Source organism: Rousettus aegyptiacus, unplaced genomic scaffold (genome assembly GCF_014176215.1).
Source record: "Rousettus aegyptiacus isolate mRouAeg1 unplaced genomic scaffold, mRouAeg1.p scaffold_m13_p_2, whole genome shotgun sequence".
NCBI lineage: Eukaryota > Metazoa > Chordata > Mammalia > Chiroptera > Pteropodidae > Rousettus > Rousettus aegyptiacus.
In genome coordinates, this window is record NW_023416295.1 from 98,413,571 (window position 1) to 98,436,872 (window position 23,302).

The following is a 23,302-nucleotide window of genomic DNA, read 5'->3' on the forward strand; positions in this document are numbered from 1 at the left end:
CTTATTTATTTGTTTAGTAGTTGACAGTATAGTAAACTGGTTGGAAGATGATTTTGGTGATATTTAAGATCTTATATTCTCCGAAAAATTTTGTTTAGATATGGTAGATAACTGTTTTATATTTGTTTTGTCTTTATAACATGTTAGTATTGTAAGTTGTTATTTGAATCTATAAAATATTATGTTCAAATTTATTTTTCTGAAGATTACCTTGCTACATAAAATTTTCTTTAATTTTTCTGTTCTTTCATATTTTAAGTCTTGCCCATGCATTCACATTTATAGTTGAATTTCAGTAAAAGGAAGTTAGCAAGATATTTGTCCATAATGTGTTTTGATATTCCATAAGGTCCAAATTATTTTGCTTATATTTTACAAAAAATGGAAATTTGTATTTTGGACTCCTCAAATGTTTGATTCAAATGTACTTACAATTCTAATGACAATATTGCTAGCAAATTTAAGTAATTCATCATTGGTTTCTGAATGTTATTCATAGGAGTGTATAGCAGAAAATAGCTGGACTAAGTAGGGGTCTATAGAACATGATTTTGGTCCCAGCTAAAACACTTAAAATCTGTATGATTTTAGGCATGTAATCTGACTTCTCAGAATTTATAAATCTCATTTGTACTGCCTATATTAATGAAACTAAGAATTATATAAAGCAGAAGAGCTTTAAAGATATGATATTATGATGTTAATTTAAAATATCATTGATACGAATTTTACTCTAGCTAGAAAATATACCACATTAAGATTTGATACCGGACTTGATTTTTAGCTAACTTTATTAGACTCAGTTTTTATAACTCAGTTTTTTATCATAATTCAGAGCTGGTTATCAAATGTTTGTCCTGCCGTTAACTAGGTATAAGTCTTCAAGAAAGTTAGTTAACTGTTCTAAGCCTCAGTTTCCTCATTTATAAAATGGAGATGATAGACATACCCAACTCATAGGGTTCTTATAAAAACATAAATGATAAGCACAGTGTGGGGTTCGTAAGAAGTACTAAATAATGTAGTACTAGCAAATATGTGGCCATGCAAGAATGCCTACAATTGGATAATTAAGGATGTGGTGGACCAAGTAGTAAGTTTAAGTATACTTGTGATAATGTCTGTTTAATCCTAAGAGTTAACTTCCATGTTTTGCAAATATTCTTCTGACAGGACATTGGAAGAGAAACAGGTACAGTGGTTAGAAGAAAAGCATAAGCTTCATGAGCGTATCACAGATAGAGAAGAAAAGTACAATCAAGCTAAAGAGAAATTACAGCGAGCTGCAATTGCCCAGAAAAAGGCAAGTGGTCTTATTAAAGTGATTTCGATAGAGTAAAACATAATTAACTATTTTAGAATAAAATATATAATTAAAACTGAGATTTTACTGGTACATTTAATTTGATATTTACACATAATGTTTTGTTGTCAACTTTGCAGAGATCAATTCGGAAAATCCAAAGTGCTCACCCAAGTTTATTTCTAAATTTTGTGTACAAATCAGTTTTTCAGAGCTGACATGCATTTTCCCACCAAGACAGTGTTTTTCAGTAATGATGTTTCTAGACCAACCTTATTTAACTGCTAATCTTATTTAACTGAATTTAAATTACTAGATGATTAGGCCTGTTTCAGCTGTGCTTAACTAATACTTGTAACATCATTTTTTGTGTTTAAAATGCTTTTTTTGTTTCCACCTCAGGAATATAGAAGCGAGTATCTCCTTGCCCCAGCAGTAGGAACTAACTAGGACCACCCCCTGGCTTCTGAAACAGCCATGCTAGTTCCCATAGCCATGATCCTTTTTAAGCTTCACTTCTGCAGGCATATTTTATACAGAACCTAAAAACTGTTAGTTTTTAGTCCAGGGAATCATGGAAATAATGTAATTAGATGATTCACCTGTCGGTAGTTTTCAACTTCTTTTCTACTTCAACAAACCCGAGGAATGTAGCATGGCCCCAGCAGTAACCATGACTCACTGTGGCAGTAATTCAACAGTTATTGTCCACAAGATTGGTGAGTGTGTTATGTGTTGAGACATCACAAATGATTTGATACGTCTCCATTTGATAAGTTATCTTAGTAGTGGCATTGGTTTTGGGGAGGTAAGAAGGTCTCAGATGCGAGGAAGGTGCTTCTGGTCATAGCTACACCAGTATCTTAATGCCTATATATTTATTGGAAAGGTTAGCTGTTCATATTTACATAAAAGAAGAAAACTGTAAATCATTTCCATATCTTAAATTTGGAAACCAAGGACACTATTCCTAGTCACTTATTTATGTTATTAGATATAATTGCCAAATGCATCCTGATAGCTGGAATGAGAACATGCATGAGAAGTCTAAAAGTCATTGCTTCCCCCATGTTCTTGGCTTTTTTCTTTCTGTAATGCTAGAAGTAATAGAACAATGAGATTAGCAAACAGCACTTACTGTATAGGAATTCAAGTGTTCTATACTCAAATATACATGTTTTCCATGTATATCACTTTTTCTTTCAGGCCATGTATTGTTGAGATTTCAGTGAATTTTTATATGGCTTGCAATGATCTTAGAAATTTTATTTATGCTTCTTTGTACTCTTTGAAACCTAGAAGCCTCTGAAACCAGATGTTTTCAAGAAATCACTAAAAATTATAAGAGCTGATTTGATCTTTTCACAGAGAAATTTTTATGTTGAGGTTTTAGAAATAAGCATCTTAGAGATCAGCTTCTAATTATTGAGGTTATTTTGGGTTGACTTCTTTTGGAGCAAAAGTGACATCCAGTGGTGAGAGAGTTTATCAACTAATCTCAGGTATGCTGTGAAGAAGAGAGGTGATATTTTTAAGAAGCCTGCAAAATAACTTCTTTAGTAGTATGAACCAGGACGAATTTTTTTCTTGTTGAAATATCTGCCAATTGATGGATGTGCACACAGCAAATATCCATTTCTGTTTTTAAAATGTGATCTGTGGATTATGATTTGAAGCCATAGAAATTGTTAAACTCAGTCGAGGGAATAATTATTACCCAGAGCTGTTCTCCTTTGGGGGACACTGCCCTAGAGGCTTACAGTTTTACATCAATTAAAGTGGAAAAACAGACAACGTGTGTGACATAGAAATACTATAAAAAGTATATACAAGTATATACAATTTTAGAGCGAGAAACAACTTAGCATTCAGATAGTTTTTATAGATTAGGAAACTGAAGTGGTAGGAAGCCAAGATCACTTAACTTGTAAGAGTCATCACGATGACTAAAACCTGCGTCTTCCAGCTCTCAATCCTGTGCTTTTTCTGCACTGTTACTCTTCTAATTTCCTTCTTTCATTGATTCCAAATACTTTACTGTTTTTCTCTTCATTGTAGGCATAATCCATATGAGTATCATTTCCTGGGGCAGAATAAGCACTACACATAATTTCTATAACGTGAACCTCTTCCCACTCAAGTTAAAGATAACGCTTCCATTTGAAAATTTTGGCTATAAGATTAAATAAATATAATTTATAAAAGTGCAACAGACTTTTTGGGTTCTTTAAATTATAAAAATCATAACTTTCTTATACAGTAAGACTAAAACAAGTCACAAAATATTAACTCTAGGGCAGACATCACTATCCTTTAGAGTTATTTTCTGTGAGAGGGCTTAAAATTGGGAAGCAACAGCTTTATTTTTTCCCCCCAGGCTAGATAAGATGGCTCACTGTTTATTTATGGCTCCAACCTTTAAAGGATAAAGCTATGTCATTTCTGGTAAGTGTTTTTTGGTAGAGTGTTTACATAATGATATTTTGCTGTGTTGATTAGTTTGGTAAAGCTCGACCAGGTATCTTGAGCTGGGGCACCCTTCTGTGAGTGGTGTCTTCTCTATATTTTCTCCACACATTGCGGAAGTGTGAGTATGAAGAGAGATCTCTTGGTATCGGTTGTACTTTTCCTTTTGAGGTTCTTGAATTAACAACTTGTTATTGCTATTCTAAAGTATATCTCTCTGAAATAATTCTTGGTTAGATACTATTATGAATGCTTTTGAGAAAAAAAAAAAAGAACCATACCATAGTCTTGAAGTTGTAAAATATCTATTGATTATGTTGTGCAGCCTTGCATTATGCTAGGAGAAAATAAAAGCCATAATTAATTCTTGCCTTTGATGACCATATATATCTAGGTAGAGAAATAAAATAACATACAATACCTAAAGAACACTGTTAATCACTCCCAGGTGATCTGTATGGACACAGAAGTTTGAGAACTAGTAGTGTACGAGAGAAGAAACCTTGAAGACAGGGATGCCATTTAGGAAGCTGTTATACGAAACTTAAAATGAGATAAGAAGTCTGGAATTTGGGCTCGGGGTATAGGAATGAAGATGAAAGGTGACTTCCAGAAGTATTCTGAAGGGAAAAAAAAATTACAGCATGTAGTGCTAAATAAGAAAAAAGAGCAAAATTGAAGTATTTTAGCCATGAGAGGAAACAAATGGAGTTGTCATATTGGAATTAAGAACATGTGTCAGTTGAAGAGTCAAAAGAGAAGATATATTTGATTAAACACAAGGCAGTTACCAAATAATAGCAATGTATCCATGTAGACATGTGCTAGACTCTCAAGTGAAGATACTCTGTAGATAAATAGAAATCATGAAATGCAAAGCTTGGAGATGAGTACTTCAGATTAGAGAGAGATAATTAAGCATTTGAGAGTTTGGAAATTTTAGAAGAATAAAAGGACAGAACTAAGTTGACTTGGAAAGAGGAGCTTGATTTAGTGGAGAATGGACATGGAGGTAGAGGCTAGAAGGTGGTAAAAGGGGAATCCCAGCTGTGATACTTGCATCAGTATTCTCTTGATTTTTCTAGTACTCTTTTGTGTTGTAATGTTTGTAACACTAAGGCATCCGTTTGACTCTTCTGTGACTGTATTGGACTGCTGAAGTCAAAATTAAAATCAATCTTTATAGCCAGTTTGGCCTCTGAACTTTCATTTCTTTCAGTAGAAGGCCATTCTTACAATCACTTCGGAGTCAGATGTTTGATTCATCCTGAGGGCTCCCTTTCCCAAATCTAGTAGTCAATCACTGTATTAGCTTCCAATGGCTGCTATAACAGATAACTTCAACTCTTGGCTTTTTTTAATGAGTGGCTTAAAACAACAGAAATTTATTCTCTCACCATTCTGGAAGTTAGAAGTCCAAAATCAAGGTGCCAGTAAAGCTATGCTCCCTCCAAAAGAGAATCTATTTCTTGCCTCTCTTTTAGCTTCTGATGGTTTTTAGCAATCCTTGGTGTTCCTTAGCTTTAGACGTATCTCTTCATTCTCCACCTCTATCTTCATAAGGTGTTCTCCCTATGTGTCTGTGTCTCTGTGTCCAGATGTCTCTTTTTATAAGGACACCAGTCATATTGGATTTTGGGCCTATCCCAATCCAGTGAAACCTCATCTTAACTTGATTATATCTGTAAAGATTCTTTTTCCAAGTAAGTCACTTTAGAGTGTTTTTAACACCACGAACAAATTTTCTAATACTGTGGACACCAGTGGGTGTCCAGCAATTCTGTTAAATGTTGGTATTATATCAGATTCCATAAATTAGAGGGTTCAGTCTCACAAGATTGCCTTTATTGCAGATGCCAGTTCCCAGGCTACTTGTACTTCTGACCAGCTGGCTATAAATTAGGAATTCCCATGACCCTGTCCTCAGGTTCAATACTGCTAGAATGTCTCACAGAACTTAGGAAAACATTTTATTTGCACCTACAAGTTTATATTAAGGACAAAAGGAACACCAAATGGAAGAGATGTATAGGGCAAGGGATGTAAAGGGGAGGCACAGAGCTTTCATGCCCACTTAGCAAATCAATGTGTTCACCAACTTGGAAGCTTTCTGGGTCTCATTGTTCAAGTCTTTATAGAGCTCAGTTTCTTTTTCCCCTTTCAGAAATAGAGGTTGGGGAGTAGGAGATAGGGTGGAGCTGAAAGTTCTCACCTTCTCTGGTGACCAGCTTCATCTTGAGGCTATCTAGGGGCCCCACCCTAAGTCACCTCATTAGCTTAAACTCAGGTATGATTGAAAAGGGCTGGTTATAAATAACAAAAAATACTCCTATCGGTCAGGAAATTCCAAGAGTTTTTGAAGCTCTGTGCTAGAAACCCAGGACAAAGACCTGGGTTATATTATATCATCGTCATATTCTGAGGTTCTGGGTGGACATAAATATTTGGGAGAAACTATTCAACCCAGTGCAGTCACTAGGGCCTGTGAATTCTTCCTTTATAACATCTCTCATATTTCTTCCCACCCCATTTTTTTTCTTATTGCTAGCATCTTAGCTCAGAGTCTCAGGTTTGATGCTAAAATAAAGATGCCTCCTTTAGACATGTTGACTCTGAGATGCCATTAGACCTCTGCGTGGAGATGTTACGTAGTAGTCTGGCAGCTATGTGGCGGGAGTTCAGGGGAGAGGGCTGCACTAGAAATAAAGATTTGGGAGTCGTCAGGATATAAATATTGAAAGCAGTGGGATTAAATTAAGTCATCTAGGAAATGAAAGAAGACTGAGAAGATAATGTGTCAGAGGGTTGAGCTTTGAGGAATTCTAAATTCTTTTTAGAATTTGAGAAGATGAGGAGATAGAGGAGGAGTGGCCAGTATGATAGAAGGAGAACCAAGTACTGGTTACCAAGTGAAGAAAAATGCTTCAAGAAGGAATAGCTGTGTCAAATGACACTGAGAGTATCATGATAAAATGGTAATATAAAGACTTAAGAATTCATATGACTATGTGGTGATTATTGGCGGCTTTGTCAAGTTATTTCTGTAGAGTAGTAGGTATACAAGTGGGTTCGAAGGGGAATTGAGGAATTGGATGAGAAAAATTAGAGTTTTTCTAAGGAGCTTTGTTGGGAAGAACCAGAGACCTGGGGTAGTAGATAGGGAAGGTCATGGGGGTCAAAGGCTGTTTTTAAGAAGGGGAAAATTATAGGATGATTCAGTAGCATCAGAAAATCAACTTATAGAAATGAAATTCTGTATTAGTCAGAAAAACATTAGGATAAGAACACAGTGTATCTACTATAACTGGAAAAAAAGAATATATGATTACACATTTCTGGTAAATTGACAGGTGTAGTGGAAATGTGTGCAAATTCTCTACTGATTGCTGCTATTTTCTCAGTGCAGAAAGGAATCAGTCCTCTCATCAGGTCAGACTATGAAGAATGGAAGTGTCAGAGATTCAAAGAGAGACAAGGAGTTGTTAAAAAATATATGAGTTTGAGAGAGTTATTGGATTAGGGAAAATTAGTGGAATTGCCAAGGCCCATCTGAAGTTAGTAGTGGTTAATATAAGGTGAGACCAGTCAGCATAGTTGTGTGTCAAATATGTTCAGTTGCGTAGGTTCAGGCAAGCAATCAGTAGACAGTTGTATTTAACTAAGGTCAGAGTTTTTCCAGGTAAGTCTAAAGAAGACGGAGACTTGGGTCAAGGCAATAGGGGTGTCCACAAGGAAATGATTAGTAGTGATGGAACCTAAGGCATTCATCAGCTCTTTCAGTCAACCAATCAACCATTGTTTTTACTGAATTCTCGCTCAATTCCCGGAAAATAGTAAGTGCTTAGTAAATGGTTGTTTTTACTGTGATGAGGAGGAGGACAACATTGTCCTGAACTCTGTCTTTAGGAAACTTTTTTCCAGATTTATCTCTTAAAAAGCAAACTTTAGAACCTGTCCCTGTATACTGATGCCATATTAATCATCTCAAACAATGCTTTTTATCCATTAATCCCCTCTGGAGAATCTTCGGGTAATATCATGTTCCTGTAGATTCTCTCTAATTCACTACTTATCCTTTTTAGAAAACCATCTTTCCTAATTTCGTAATTACAGACTGGAATGCCCTTCAGAAATCCCTGTATTTTGTATTAGCTATGATTAATATAGGGCCCAGTTAATTGTGCACTCTTGCTGTGTGTGTGTGTGTGTGTGTGTGCGCGCGCGCATGCACGCGCGCACGCTCAATTAGGATTTGGTGATGATGAAAGTAAAAAATTTTGTATTTTACTGTAATTTAAATGAGCAATACAAATGGAGAAACCTAACTAGATTTTAAGATTGCAAGTTTATATAGTCATATAATAATGAAGTATTAAACATACGCATCTTTTAAATGTCTGCTATCATTTGAACTAAAATATCTAAAAGGAGCACATGATTTTGATAATGGAATTAGTAGATACAAGCTATGGGAAACATGTGGATCAGCTCTCCACATGAGAATTAGAAGAATTGCATAAAATATTTTTTAAAAATGTCTCTGTGAAGGGCAGAGAATTAGCAGTCTTGGAGAAGTAGGAAACCTAAAGAGGTAAGCATGGTATTTCAGGTTTTTTTCTTTTTGTGAAAAGTACTGACTCTAAAAGAGACAGCCGAAAAGCTGAGAAATGAAGCAAAGCTCTTGACAACCTCATAGGGTTTGGGGAACAAAACTTGGATTTCTGAATCTTCCAGGCAGAGGGACTCAGATTCCCTCTAAGGAAAGTCCACTAGTGCTTTGGGTTGGACTCTGAAGGGATATACCTGGCTCTTGCAAGTCTTGAAGCACAGCTTCAGATCATCTCAGTCCTTAAAACTGAGTATTTATCTACATTGTTGAGCTCCTAGCTGCCTGCAAGGAATAAATGTAAATCTACTTTAAGGGACAATAACATTGTAAACTTCGAGATTTTTTCCCAATTTTTGATATGTCCAGCTCTAAATAAAAAACAAACAGATACCACTACGCACCTATTAGAATCGCCAAAATCCAAAACACTCATGGTACCAAATACTGGCAAGTATATGGAACAACAGGAAGTCTCAGGCGTTTTAGAAGACCCTTTGGCAGTTTCTTATAAAGCTAAACTTAGTCTTACCATATGATCCACTGATCATGCTCCTAGGTATTTATTCAGATTAGTTGAAAACTTATGTTCATACAAAAAAAAAAAAAAAAAAAAACCCAAACAGAAAACACACCTGCACACAAATGTTTATAGCAGCTTTATTCATTATAGCCAAAACTTAGAAGTAACCAAGATGTCATTCAATAGGTGAATGAATAAGAAAATCTGTGCTGTATCATACAATGGAATGTTACTTAGTGGTATAAAATAAATGAGCTATCAAGCCATGCAAAGACATGGAGGAACTTTGAATGCATATTGCTAAATAAGCCAGTCTGAAAAGACTACATACTGTATGGTTTCAACTGTATAGCATTTTGGAAAAACCAAAACTATGGAAGCAACAAAAATTCAATGGTTGCCAGAAGTTCTGGGGGTGAAGTGGAGGAATGAATAGATAGAACACAGGGAATTTTTAGGGCAATGAAACTATCTTGTATGATACTGTAATGATGAGTACATGATATTATGCAGTTGACAAAACTCATAAAACTATACAACACAAAGAGTAAATTGTGGATTTTACTTAATAACAATGTATCAGTGTTGGTTCATCAGTTTTAAAAAATGTACCACACTAATGCAAGATTTTAATAATAGGGGGAACTACATGAAGGGAGGGACCTCTACTTTCTGTTAATTTTCTGTAAACCTAAAACTTCTTAAGTCTAATGCATAATAATAATAATAACAACAACAGCAGCAGCAGCAATAATAATACCCCTGGCTACATAAAGAATACCATCAAAAGTCAAGAGAAATAAACCAACATAAACAGACTCCCCATAGGGGATCCAGATAATGGAATTACCAGATACAGGCTAAAATTACCATGTTGTATATGTTTGTTCAGAAATAAAAGGAAATCTTGAGACTTGCACCAGAAAACTGGAAACCATTAAAAAAGTGGCAAGTTTAGAACTAAAAAACACAGCTGAATTATGAACTCAGTGGATAGATTTAACAGCAGGCATCATCATCATCATCAAGATATGAGCAGAAGTCAATGAAAAAAATACAATAGAGAAAATTTAAAATCTAAGAGTTGATTTCTTAAAAAGATTGATAAAATTGATAAAACTTTAGCCTGAATTACCCCATAATCCCCACAAAATAGGTAGGTAGGTAGGTACGTACGTAGATAGGTAGGTAGATAAACAGAAATGAACAATATCATAAATGAAAAAAGGATATCATTACACATAAGTATTAAAACAAAAAGGATACTATAAAAACAACTGTTAATTATGCAATTTAAACTAAATAAACAAATTTTAAATTCTTAACAAAAGTAATATAAGAAGAATTAGAAAATCTGAATAGTCCTATATCTGATAAGAAACAGAATCCTTAATTTAAAAATTTCAATAGAGAAAATGCCTGGTTCATTTGGCTTCACTGGTAAATTCTTCCAGATACTTAAGGTAAAAATAATACCATTCTTAACACAGACTCTCCTAGGTAATAGAAAAGAAAGAGAGAAAGATCCCCAGTTATTTTATGAGGTTAGGGCCCTGTGTAATCATTATAAGAAAAGAAAATAATATCACAAACTTAGATGTAAAAATGTTAAATATTAGCAAGCTGAATCCCGTGATATATGAAAATGATCATGTATCATGAGCGTGTGGATTCTAGAAAATATAGCTGACTTAACATCAAAATTGATCAATGTAATTCTACACCCTAACAAAGAAAAACTATTGTACTCATCTTAATAGACACAGAAAAACAATTTGGCAAAATTTAATGCTCTTTCATGATATAAACTCATTAAAATAGGAATAGAAGTGATATTTGCATCTACAAAAATCCTTCAGTTAAAATCGTACTGATTAAATATTCTGTGCTTCCCCCACCCAAGCTCAGGAACAAAACAAGTATGTTCATTATCACCATTTTGTTCGACATTTTATTGGAAGTCTTGGCTAGTGTAATAAGACAAGTAATAGAAATAAAAGATATAAAATTGAAAAAAGGAAGTAAAATGCCATTCACAGATGACATGATTATGTATTAGTACAAATCATATAAAACTATTAAAATTAATATGTGCAGTTTTCAAATTGCTGGGAAAAAGTGAGGTAACAAACACCAATAATCTTTTTTGGTTATCCAATTTACTTTATTATTTCTAACAATTCTGGAAATAAAACTAAATTTAAGTACTCACTGAATAATTTTACTATGCTTGCTCTCCTAGGCTATTACAGGGCACAACCATTTCTTTTTGGAGATATATTTGACTTATAACATTATATTAGTTTCAGGTCTACAACATATACATTTGTATATAAAGAAGCTACTCGATTTTCAGTGGGGTTACCTCCAAATAAACCCATCATAAGTTGAAAAATAACTCAAAAATGCATTTAATCACCTAATATCAAACATCATAGCTTAGCCTATCCGACCTTAAACATGCTCAGAACACTTACTCTAGCCTATAATTGGGCAAAATCATCTAACCCAAAGCGTATTTTATAATAAAGTTTTGAATATCTTATGAATTTAATATACATATTACTTTTGCATCATCATAACACTGAAAATCTTAAGTTGACTATTGTAAGTTGGGGACCATCTGTATTATGAAATGATCACCACAATAAGTCTAGTTAGAATTCCTCACCATGCAGTTAACAAAACTTCTTGTGATGAGAGCTTTTAAGATTTACTCAGCAACTTTCAAATATACAATAAAGTGTTATTAACTATAACCACCGTACTGTACATTACATCCGAACCACTTAAAGTGGAGATTTGCAACTTTTAATCCTCCCATTTCTCCCACCCTCTACCCTCTGCCTTTGGCAACCACTGATCTGTTCTGTGTATCTATGATCTCGGCATTTGTTTTGTTTTTGGTGCCACAGGTGACATCATATGGCATCTGTCTTTGTCTGGCTTCTTTCACTTAGCATAATGCCCTCAAAGGTCTATCCATGTTGTTACAAATGAAAAGATTTTCTTCTTCTTTGTTGGTGAATAATACTCCATTGTGTAGGTGTGTCACATTTTTAAAATTTATCTATCGATAGATGTTGAGGCTACTTCTGTTTCTTTGCTACTGTAAATAATGCTGCAGTGAACATGGAGGTGCATATATCTTTCGAGTTAGTGTTTTGTTTTCCTCAGATAAATACCCAGAAGTGGAATTGCTAGATCATATGGTAGTTCTATAATTTAATTTTTTGAAGAGCCTTCATACTATTTTCCATCGTGGCTCCACCAGTATACATTTCCACCAACAGTGCACAAGTGTTCTCTTTTCTCCACATCCTTGCCAAAACTTATTTCTTGTCTTTTTTATAATAGTCATTCCAGCAGATATGAGGTAATTTTTCATTGTGGTTTTGATTTGCATTTCCCTGATGTTAGTTATTTTTCTTTGCACAACAAATAATTAGAAAATAAGATACATAAATACCATTTATACTAGCATAAGAAAACATAAAATACATAGGAACAAATCTAGTGAAAGATGTGGAAGACTTCTACATTGAAAACTACAGAGTTGCTAAGGAAAATTAAAGAAGACACAAAGAAATTATACCTAGTTCATGATTTGGAAGGCTCAGTATTATTAAGATGTCAGTTTTTCCCAAAACAGTATGAAGATGGAATGTATTTCTAATCAAAATCTCAGCAGTATTCTTTGTAGAAATTGGAAAGTAGATTCTAAAATTCAAATGAAAGTACCAAGGACTAGAATGACAATGGCAATTCAGAAACAACACAAAACTGGAGGAGTTACACTATTAGGTATTAAAACTTATTGTAAGCTACAGTAATTAAATACAGTGATACTGGCATAAGGATAGACAAATGTAATAGAATAAAGTCTAGAAATAGAACTAGAAGTATATGAACACTTGATTTACCACAAAGTACCATTGCATTTCAATAGGGAATGGAAATCTCTTTTAATACAGGGTGCTGAGTCAGTTGGTTGGTTATCTTTAACCCAGCCTCATTAGATTAAAGATGAACCACAGACCCAAATGTGAAAAATTGGTATAGATTCCTTAAACAGGACATTAAAAAGCACTAACCATAAAAGATATGGTTGAGAATTTGGATTTTATTAAAGTACTTTTAATAAAATGACACTTTATTAAAAAATTTTTGTCAATTACATTTGACAATTTAATATTATATTAGTTTTAGGTATACAGCATAGTAGTTAGACATTATATAGCACCCTGTGACTGTTTTATAACTGCCAATTTGTACTTCACCGTTTTTACCCAGTCCCCCAAACCTCCTCCTATCTGGCAATCATCACTTCTCTGTATTTGTGTTTCCTTCTGTCTTGCTTGTTCATTTATTTTGTTTTTTAGATTCCACATATAAGTGAAATCATATAGTATTTATTTGTCTTTCTCCGTCTGACATATTTCAGTTAGTATAATACTCTGGCTTCATCCATGTTGTTGCAAATAGTAAGATTTTATTCCTTTTTTATGTTTGAGTATTCTATATCTCTTTGTGGTTACCATGTGCTGCTTCATATCCTACTTTTACCTTTTAACCTTTGTACTAGCTTTAGTGTTAGTTGATCCACTGCCTTTATTATGTGTTTCCCTGTCAGAATTTTTTTATTTTGCAGTATCTTCTTATTCATATACTTTAGTTTTTCTTCTTCTTAAAGAAGTCCATTTAACATTTCTTACACTAGTGATGAACTCCTTTAGCTTTTGTTTGTGTGGGAAGCTCTTTATCTATCCTTTCTTTCTCAATGATAGCCTTGCTGGGTAAAGTGATCTTGGTTGTAGGTCCTTGTTTTCATGACTTTGAATATTTAATGCCAGTCCCTTCTGGCCTGCAAAGGTCCAGCTGAGAAATCAACTGATAGTCTTATGGGAGCTCTCTTATGAGTAACTGCTTTTCTCTTACTACTTTTAAGAGTCTTTGTCTTTAACCTTTAGCATTTTGATTATAACATATCTTGCTATGTGTCTCTTTGGGTTCACCTTGTTTGGGACTCTCTTGGTCTTATATGTCTATTTCCTTTAACAGGTTAGAGAAGTTTTCACATATTATCTCTTCAAATAGGTTTTCAATTCCTTTCTCTCCCTCATTTCCTTCTGGTCTATGATGTGAATGTTGGTACACTTGATGTTGTGCCAGAGGTCCCTTAAACTATCCTCATTCTTTTGGATTCTTTTTTCTTTTGGCTGATCTGATTGGATGTTTTCCATACCTTGTCTTCCACATTGCTCACTCCGTCCTCTGTTTCATCTCATCAGCTATTAATTCCACCTAATATATTCTTCATTTAAGTTATCATATTCATCTTTGATTTTTTTTTTATGGCTTCTATCTCCTTTTTTATGGTTTTTTTTTTTTTGAAGTTCTCACTGAGGTCATCTATTCTCCCCCTAAGTTCATTGTGCATCCTTATAACCAGTGTTTTGAACTCTGTGTCTGGTAGATTGTCTCCATTTTGTTTACTTCTTTATCAGGAGTTTTGTTCTTTTACTTTGGACATGTTTTTTTTTTTTGCTTCTTCATTTTGGCTACTTCCCTGTGGTGGTTTCTCTATGGTAGGTAGATCTGCTATATCTTCCGTCTTGACAGGATGCCTTATGTAGTAGGTGTCTTGTAGGGCCAGTGGCACAGTCTCCCTATTCACCTGAGCCAAGTGCTCTAGGGGTGTCCCTTGTGTGATTGTATGTGCTCTCCTATTGTAGTTGAGCCTGGATTGCTGTTGGCACATCATTGGGTGAGATTGACCCTAGGCTGACTGGCTATGAGGACTGGATGTGACTACAGCAAACAAGCTGTTATGTGGCAGCTAACTCTGTGGAGTAGGATTCACTTTAGTGTGCCCTGGTGCCTGCCAAGTCCACCTTTTGGGTATGTCATTTGTAGTGCTAATTGTGTGGTGATCTGATGTGGTCTGAAGATGGAAACTAGGTGTGTTGGTTCTGAGGCTTTTTGGGGCAGGCTCTGGTGCAGGCCAAGGTCACTCACTACCTGTGTCAGGCCTAGAGTCACTTGATAGGAATTATAAAGTGATCTGAGGTTGGTAGCTGCCAACGCTGTGCGTAACCACCCAGCTGCCACTAATTCCACTTAGCAAGACAGATAAGGCATGGCCAGGCCAGCCATTGCTTGTCTGGATTTTGTGGACTTTTCAGAGATTTTAGAGAAGTCTTCAGCATGAGCCCAGGCTGGCAGCTTGTGTAGATGGCCTGAAAGATGTTCTGGCTGGGAAGGGTCTCAGAGAATCACCAAGATAGGGTAAGAGTAGTGATAGCTAGTTAATAGAGATTCAGACTTAAAGCCCACCTGTGCCTGCAGGCTGGGTGTCGGGATAGTTCAATACAGAGACAGTGGCACCTGTTCCTCTAGTCCTTGTCCTGAAACCAGATAATTCAGTTCCTCCCATATTTTCTAACACTTTTCCAGCTGCTGTCTCTGCTAAAGCTTAGGGTGAGTTTTTATGAGGAAGTTACTTATTTATATTCTTAGTTATAAGAGTTCTGTTTAAGTAGTCTTCAGGTGCTTCTCAAGGTTTGGTGTTCTATAATTTAATTGTAATTAAATTGTGGGAGGAAAGCACAACATTTACCTACTCTACTATCTTGAGCAGAACACCCTAAAATGAGACTCTTAAGAGAAAGAAAATGTTACAATAGACTGGGAGAAGTTCAAACTGTAATATTTATATCTGACAAAGGATTCATATTCTGAATATATAAAGAACTCCAAACAGTCAAACCGATTACTCTAAAGTATTTTTTAACAGTCAAAACAACAGTATTTACTAAAGTTAAAAAAAAGTAAGTCAGAAGCATGGCGGCATGAGAGATTCCCCTGATCGCTTTCTCCCCTTAAAGTTACAAGTTAAACAGCTATAATTCAACAGAGGACTCCCTGCTCAACACATAAACACATCTGAGGAGATCTACACATCGAAACAACTGAATATGGGTAATCAGTGATTGGGGCAGAGACGGAATACAGAGGTGCGGCAGTTGTGTTTTAGTAGCTGCCATCACCAGGCAGAAAACAAAGCCATGGAGCCTGGCTGCCTCCCCGCACCTTCTTAGAGCTCACCTCCCCTCACCTTCCCAGACCTGGGCCCCAGAAGAAGTTGAAACAATGAGTGTTGGGTTACAGAACAGAATATCTACGGCCCTGAGAACTGAAGAGACAGTTCCTGAGTGCAAGCACATTGGCTAATTCCAGTGATGGATGGAGATATAGAAATGAGGCAGCTGAGGTCTGGCAGTCACCATTACTGGGAAGAAAACAAAGCCACAAATGCACAAATGGCCTCCCTGTGGTTTATCCCAGCAGGGGCACCTGGGACATCTGGGGCAGTGTGGTGCTATGTCTGGCCATAGCAGGCAGTGCCGGGATTTCATGGGCTTAGAACGCCATTGCCCACTGCATTCCTCCATGAGGATGGTGCCCTGAGATAGGTGAGTTGGTCACAGAGGAGACACCCATCTCCCCAGGGAATACAAGGCATTTTCTACCACCCTGCAGAGACTGGAGAAGCTGGAGCAGTGCCACCTATAGGAAAAAGAAAGACCTCTTTATTTAACCTACTTTAAGAGGTATCGTTCATAAAAGGGGGGGGGGCAGCATTCATCCCCATACATGACTAGGCAGAGAAATAATCCATCAAATACTATGAACAACCAGGGAAACAAAGCAGCTCAGAAAGAAAATAAAAAATCTCCAGAAAATAAACATGGAAATATATGATTTAAATGACAGAGAATTCAAGATTCTAGTCCTGAAAAAAAAATGAGATGTAAGAAAACTAAGGCAATTTAATGAACTCAGAGATAAATCAATGAACGAAAGGAGTAGTTTATCAAAGAGATTGAAACTTTAAAAAAGAACCAAATAGAAATTCTGGAACCGAAGAACTCAAAGAGATGATGAATGAACTAGCGAGCTTAGGGAACAGAACTGACCGTAGAGGAAAGAATCAGTGATGTCGAAGACAGAAATCTAGAAATAATGCAGATGGAAGAAGAAACTTGAGAGTTAAAAAAAAGAAAAAGGAAAAAAAGGAAAACCTCTACAAGAACTGTATGACTCCATCAAAAAGAACAAGATAAAAAATAATGGAATGGGTATACCAGAAGAAGACAGAAGGGAACAGAGAACCTACTCAAACAAATAATCAATGAGAACTTCCCAAATCTATGGAAAACACTGGATCCTGGAATCCAAGAAGCAATCAGAACACCTAATTATCTCAATACAAAAAGGCCTTCTCCAAGCACATTATATTAAAACTGTCAAAAACTAATGATAAAGAATTCTCAATGTAACCAGGGAAAAGAAGATGGTAACCTATAAAGGAAATTCCATTAGATTATCTGGATTTTTCAGCAGAAATTCTACAAGCTGGGAGGGAGTGGAATCAAATATTCAAACTATTGTAAAACTGCCAGCCAAGAATAATATATCTAGCAAAGTTATCCTTTAGATATGAAAGAGAAATAAAGGCTTTCCCAGACATACAGAAGCTCAATTTTCCACTTCAAGACCTGCATTATAGGAATACTGAAGGGAGTTATTCTACCCAAAACAAAAAGACAAAAAGATACAAAACTGTAAGTATGATGAATAACAAGCAGGAAATTGCAACCTTTATTCAGAATAAGCTATTATATACTTAAATATAAAGGTTAAATAAGATGGTAAAACATTAAAAAAGAAGAAAAATATAATAGCTACTGGAACTCGGAAATGAACTTAGCATAAATAGGGATCATTTGTGACAACAGAAACAAACAGGGAGAGGGTAAAGTTCTGAATTTGCGAAGGGGAATGGAGATAAGATGTACCTAGAAGAAAAAGGACTCATGTATGTGTGGAACTTTCTTTTACATAAATTTAATGATAACACAAATTCCAGAACTGAGACACACCATAGAAAACAGAGGGGGTAAAAAACAGAGTACCACCAAACTAAAAACAGAAAAACAAGTACAAAGAAACAATGGAGACCCTGAGCTACCAGAAAACAAAAGATAAAATGGCTTTAGAAAATTCTCATATATCAATAATCTCCCTAAATGTAAATGGACTGAACTCACAAAAAAAAAAAAAAGAAAGAAAGAAATGAAAAACACACACAGCGTAGCAGATTATATCAAAAAACAAAACCCAACTATGTGCTGCCTGCTGGAGACATACCTCAGCTATGAGAACAAATTAGACTGAGTGAAAGGATGGAAAATAATGCCTAAGCAAATGCCATCCAGAGAAAAGTAGATGTAGCCATACACTGACAAAATAGATTTCAAGGATTTCAAGGAAAAAAGATAACAAGAGACAAAGGATGGACATTTAAAAATGATAAAGGGGACAACACAAGAAGACATAACACATTTCCACACATATCCGCCCAGTCAGGGAGCACCATAATACGTAAAGCAACTACTAACAGAACAAAAGGGAGAAAGTAACATACATTTATAGTAGAGGACTAAAATACCCCATTGAAAGCTATGAGTAGATTCAGAAAATCAATAAGGGAATATCAGCCTTAAATGGCATATTAGATCGAATGGGCATAATAGACATTTACAGAGCCTTTGATACCAGAACACCAGATTATACATTCTTCGCTAGTGCCCATGGAACATTCTCAAGGATAGACCATATGTTGGAATACAAAACTAGTGTCAAAAAATTTAAGAAGATTGAAATCATACCAAACATATTCGACCACAGTACTTTGAAATTGGAAATCAACTGCAAAAGGTAAGGAAAATCCACATATATAGAGAAATTGAACAGCACACTACTAAAGAACAACTGGGTCAAAGAAAAATAAAAGAGAGCAAAAGATAGAGACAAATGAGAATGATAGTATGATATATCAAAATTTTGGGGATGCAGGAAAAGTAATAAGAGGAAAGTTTATATCATTATACGCCTATATCAAGAAATAAGAAAAATCCTGAATAAATAACATTACATCTTAAGTAGAAAAAGAACAAAGGAAGCCCCATATCAGCAAGGAAGGAAATAATAAAAATTAGAACAGAACTAAATAAGAGAACAAAAGGACAATAGAAAAAAATGTAACAAAGAGCTAGTTCTTTGAACAGATTGATAAAAATTAACAAGCCCCTGGCTATCTACTTAATAAGGAAAAAGGAAGAAAAACCCAACATCAGAAACAAAAGATAAGTTATAACTGATATCACAAAAATACAACGAATCATACAAGTATACTGTGCCACCAAGACTATATGCCACCAAATTCAATAATCTAGAAGAATGAACAAGTTCTTGGAAACATAACCTTACTAGACTGAATCATAAAAAACTAGAAAATCTAAATAGACCAATCAACAGTAAGAAAATGGAAACAATCATCAAAAACCTCCCAAGAGTCCAGGACCAGATGGCTTTACTAGTGAATTCTACCACGTTCAAAGATGATTTAATACCTTCTCAAACTCCTCCAAAAAAATTGAAGAAGGGGGCAATATTTCCTAACTTATTTTGTGAGACCAACATTACCTGATACTGAAACCTAACAAGGATAACACAAAAAAAGAAAACTACAGACCAGTATCTCTGAATACAGATGTAAAAATCCTAAACAAAATACCAGCAAATTGAATGCAATAACATTAAAAAGATTATACATTATAATCAAGTAGGGTTCTTTCCAGGAGTACAAGGAAGGTTCAATATATGCAAAATGATCAATGTGATACACCACATAAACAAAGGATGAAAATTATATGATTATATCAATAGATGCAGAAAAAGCATTTTATAAAACATCCATGATTAAAACAGTTAAAAAGATGAGTATAGAAGGAAAGTACCTCAACATAATAAAGGCCATATATAATAAACCCTCAGCTAACATCATACTTAATAGTGAAAAACTGAAAGGTTTTCTTCTAAGATCAGGAACAAGACAAAAATGCCTTTTCTCTTATTCAACACAGCATTCAAAGTCCTAACCACAGCAATCAGGCAAGAGAAAGAAAGAAAAGGCATCCAGATTGGGAATAAAGAAGAAAATTGTCACATTTTGCAGACAACATGATTCTTTATATGGAAGACCCTACAGACTCCAGAAAAAAAAAAAAAACTGTTAGGAACAATACACAGATATAGTAAAGCAGGATACAAAATAAATGTGAATAATTCTGGTGTTCCTATATACTGATGATGGAATTTTGGAAAAATAAATGAAAAATATTTTCTTTGTAATTGCAACAAATAATAAAATGCCTTGGAATAAACTTAACAAATGACTTGAAGGACCTTATACACTGTAAACTATAAGACATTATTAAAAGAAATCAAAGACATAGAGAAATAGAAAGATATTGTATGATCGTGGATTGGAAGATTTGCTGTAATGCCCATCAAAATCCTAATGTCATTTTTTAAAGAAATAGAACAAAAAATCATCAGATCTGTATGGAACTACAAAATACCCTGAAGAGCCAAAGCAATCCTGATAAAAAACTAAGGACACTCCCTGACTTCAAATTATACTACAAAATGACAATAATCAAAACAGCATAGTTTCAGCAGAAAAACAGACACATAGACCAATGGAACAGAATTGAGACCCCAGAAATACATGGGCAAACCATTTCGACAAAGGAGCCAGAAACATATGATGAGGAAAAGAAAGCCTTTTTCAATACATTGTGTTGGGAAAATTGGAAAGCCACATGCAAAAGAATTAATTTGGACTGTTATTTGTCACCATACACAAAAATTAACTCAAAATGTTTCAAAGACTTAAATATAAGACCTGAAACAAAATGCTTAGAAGAAAACATAGGTACTGAACGTGTGGACCTTGGTCTTAGAGAGGATTTTATGAATTTGACCTCAAAGGCAAGGGAGGTAAAGGCAAAAGTAAATATATATCAATCACCATTGCAAATAAAACTAAACAAAACAAAGAGGCAGCCAATTGAATAGAAGATATTTGGAAACAAAACCTCTGATAAGGGGCTAATATCCAAAATATATAAAGAACTCATACAACTCAACAAAAAAAATAATCCAATTTAAAAATGTGCAGAGGACCTGAACAGACAGTATTCCCAGGAAAGCATACAAATGGCCAGCAGATAAATGAAAAGATGCTCATCTTCACTAGCTATTAGGTAAATGCAAATCAAAACCACAGTGAGGTTGTGGGGAAAAAGGAACCCTCACACCGCTAGTGGGAATGTAAGCCACTATGGAAAACAGTATGGAGGTTCCGCCAGAAATTAAGAATAGAATTACCATGTGACCCAGCAATCCATCCCTGAAAATATTTGTTAAAATATATGTACCCCTGTGCTCACTGCAGCATTATTCACAGTGGGCAAGATGTGGGGAAAACCTGTGTGTCCTTCAATAGATGATTGGATAAAGATGTGGTGCATATGGTATGTAGATACAATGGAATATTACTCAGCCATAAGAAAAGATGAACTACTTTTTTGTGACAGTATGGATGGATCTTGAGAATATGCTAAGCAAAGCAAAGCAAAAAAAAGGTCAAGAACCATATGATTTTACTCATATGTGGGATATAAAACTAAAAGCAACAAACAAGACAAAAACTCATAGGCACCATCAATAGTATGGTGGTTAGTAGAGGGAAAGGTGGGAGGGGGAGTTTGAAAAGGGTAAAGGGGGTCAAATATATGGTGACGGAAGTAGATATGACTTTAGTGCACACACACTGCGGTGTACTTACGTGTTATTGTACACTTGAAACCTATACAATCTTATTAACCCCTGTCAACCTCATAAATTTAAAAAACATGTATGCTCTATGACTCACTCCTGGATATATACTCAAGATAAATGAGTACATATATCCACCAAAAGCGTGTTCAGGAATGTTCATAGAAATTTTATTTATAGTAGTCAAAATGGAAATAATCAAATTTTCATCAGCAGAATGAATAAAATATAGTGTGTTTGTAAAATGGATGACAACATAACAAAATATATACTTATTGTTAAGGACAGAAGAGTGGTTCCTTTGCCAGGGCAGAGGAAAGGAGGCACAAGGTAGTTTTCCGGGGTACTGAAGGATGGGAAGTAATGGGAATCATGAGAAGGAATGCCCATAGTAGCAGTGTTAGCTCCCAACTAGAAATAACCAAGATGACCCTTAACAGTAAACTGGATAAATATAATAAACAATGTAATATTCATTAGAATATAACATTGCAGCAGTGAATGAACTATACCTATAAGCAGTAACATGAGTAAGTCTCACAATATTGAGTGAAAGAAAAGCCATTTGTAAGAGCATGTACACAATGATTCCATTCATAAGAAATTCAGAAATAGGCAAAACTAAACTATAGCTCTGGAATTGAATGAGTTGGTTGCTTTTACAGAGGACAGAGTGGGCAGAGATTGAAAGGAGGAGAGGAGGGGCATCTCTAGTTTAGTACTTGCTCTTGATCTCTGATGTAATAACACCAGCTTTGCTTTGTGGTTTTACATTTTGCTTTACATTTACATTCTGTGTATTTTTCTATAAGCCTGTTATACTGCAATAAAGAGTTAGAAAACAAATACCTAAAAGGTCTGTAGCTACTAAAAGACACTTACAGATGATTTTCTGTTAAAAAAAAACAAAAACAACCTGCTTGTAAAACTGAAAAAATTTTGCTTTTTCATATACGACTTTTGCATTATACATGGATTTTTCCATAGTAGAAAATTTTCCTTTTGTAAAGTTTAAACATTTTTTTCTTTTTTTAATATTTAAGAACACATACTTTCAAACTGAAATGCATCCATAATCTATCTTAGCTTTCTAATTCTTTAATTTACTGCTTTGGTAGCTATTTATCTATTGCAAACATGCTTTTAAAATTTGTTTTCTTTTAAACATATGGTATCTTCTGTCAAAAGGAAGAGCTCATGATTCCTTATCAGGTGACAGACATACTCATTAGTAAAATTTGATTCTTCCCTTTTTAGATTTTTTTATTTAAAGCAATTTGGTTATTGATACCAGTTTTCTGGTTTGGCATTCATAATAGTTCTGTATGTTACACCGAGGATGTGAGGTAGATCTGTGGTTTATCTGTGCAGTTTTCAGTAAGAGCCATATCTACTAATCTTTGTCCTAAGTAGTCACTGAAAACACTCATCTCTAAATAAAATTGTTTGGAAAGAAATATTCATTATGTAGCTTTTTCAAATAAATTATGTATTCACATACTTACATTGTTTCTCTTTTTCTAGAGAAAATCTCTTCATGAAAACAAATTGAAGAGACTACAGGAAAAAGTAGAAGTCTTGGAAGCAAAGAGAGAAGAATTGGAAACAGAAAATCAGGTGTTAAATAGGTAATATATTTGTATGCATATATACC

At 34.9% G+C, this 23,302-nt stretch overlaps 1 protein-coding gene across 5 annotated transcripts in view; it reads left to right on the top strand.

The window, feature by feature from the left end:
* The window catches only part of CEP83 (centrosomal protein 83), a 94,127-nt gene that overhangs the window by 67,686 nt on the left and 3,139 nt on the right, over positions 1–23,302 (top strand). For 4 of the 5 annotated variants that reach the window (XM_036236510.1, XM_036236506.1, XM_036236508.1 and 1 more), the window contains 2 exons: positions 1,174–1,303; positions 23,173–23,276. In XM_036236510.1, coding sequence (XP_036092403.1) covers positions 1,174–1,303; positions 23,173–23,276 — 234 coding nt within the window. Of the gene's footprint in view, positions 1–1,173; positions 1,304–3,680; positions 4,711–23,172; positions 23,277–23,302 lie in introns of those variants that run through there. The other variant, XM_036236511.1, reaches the window with a different exon arrangement.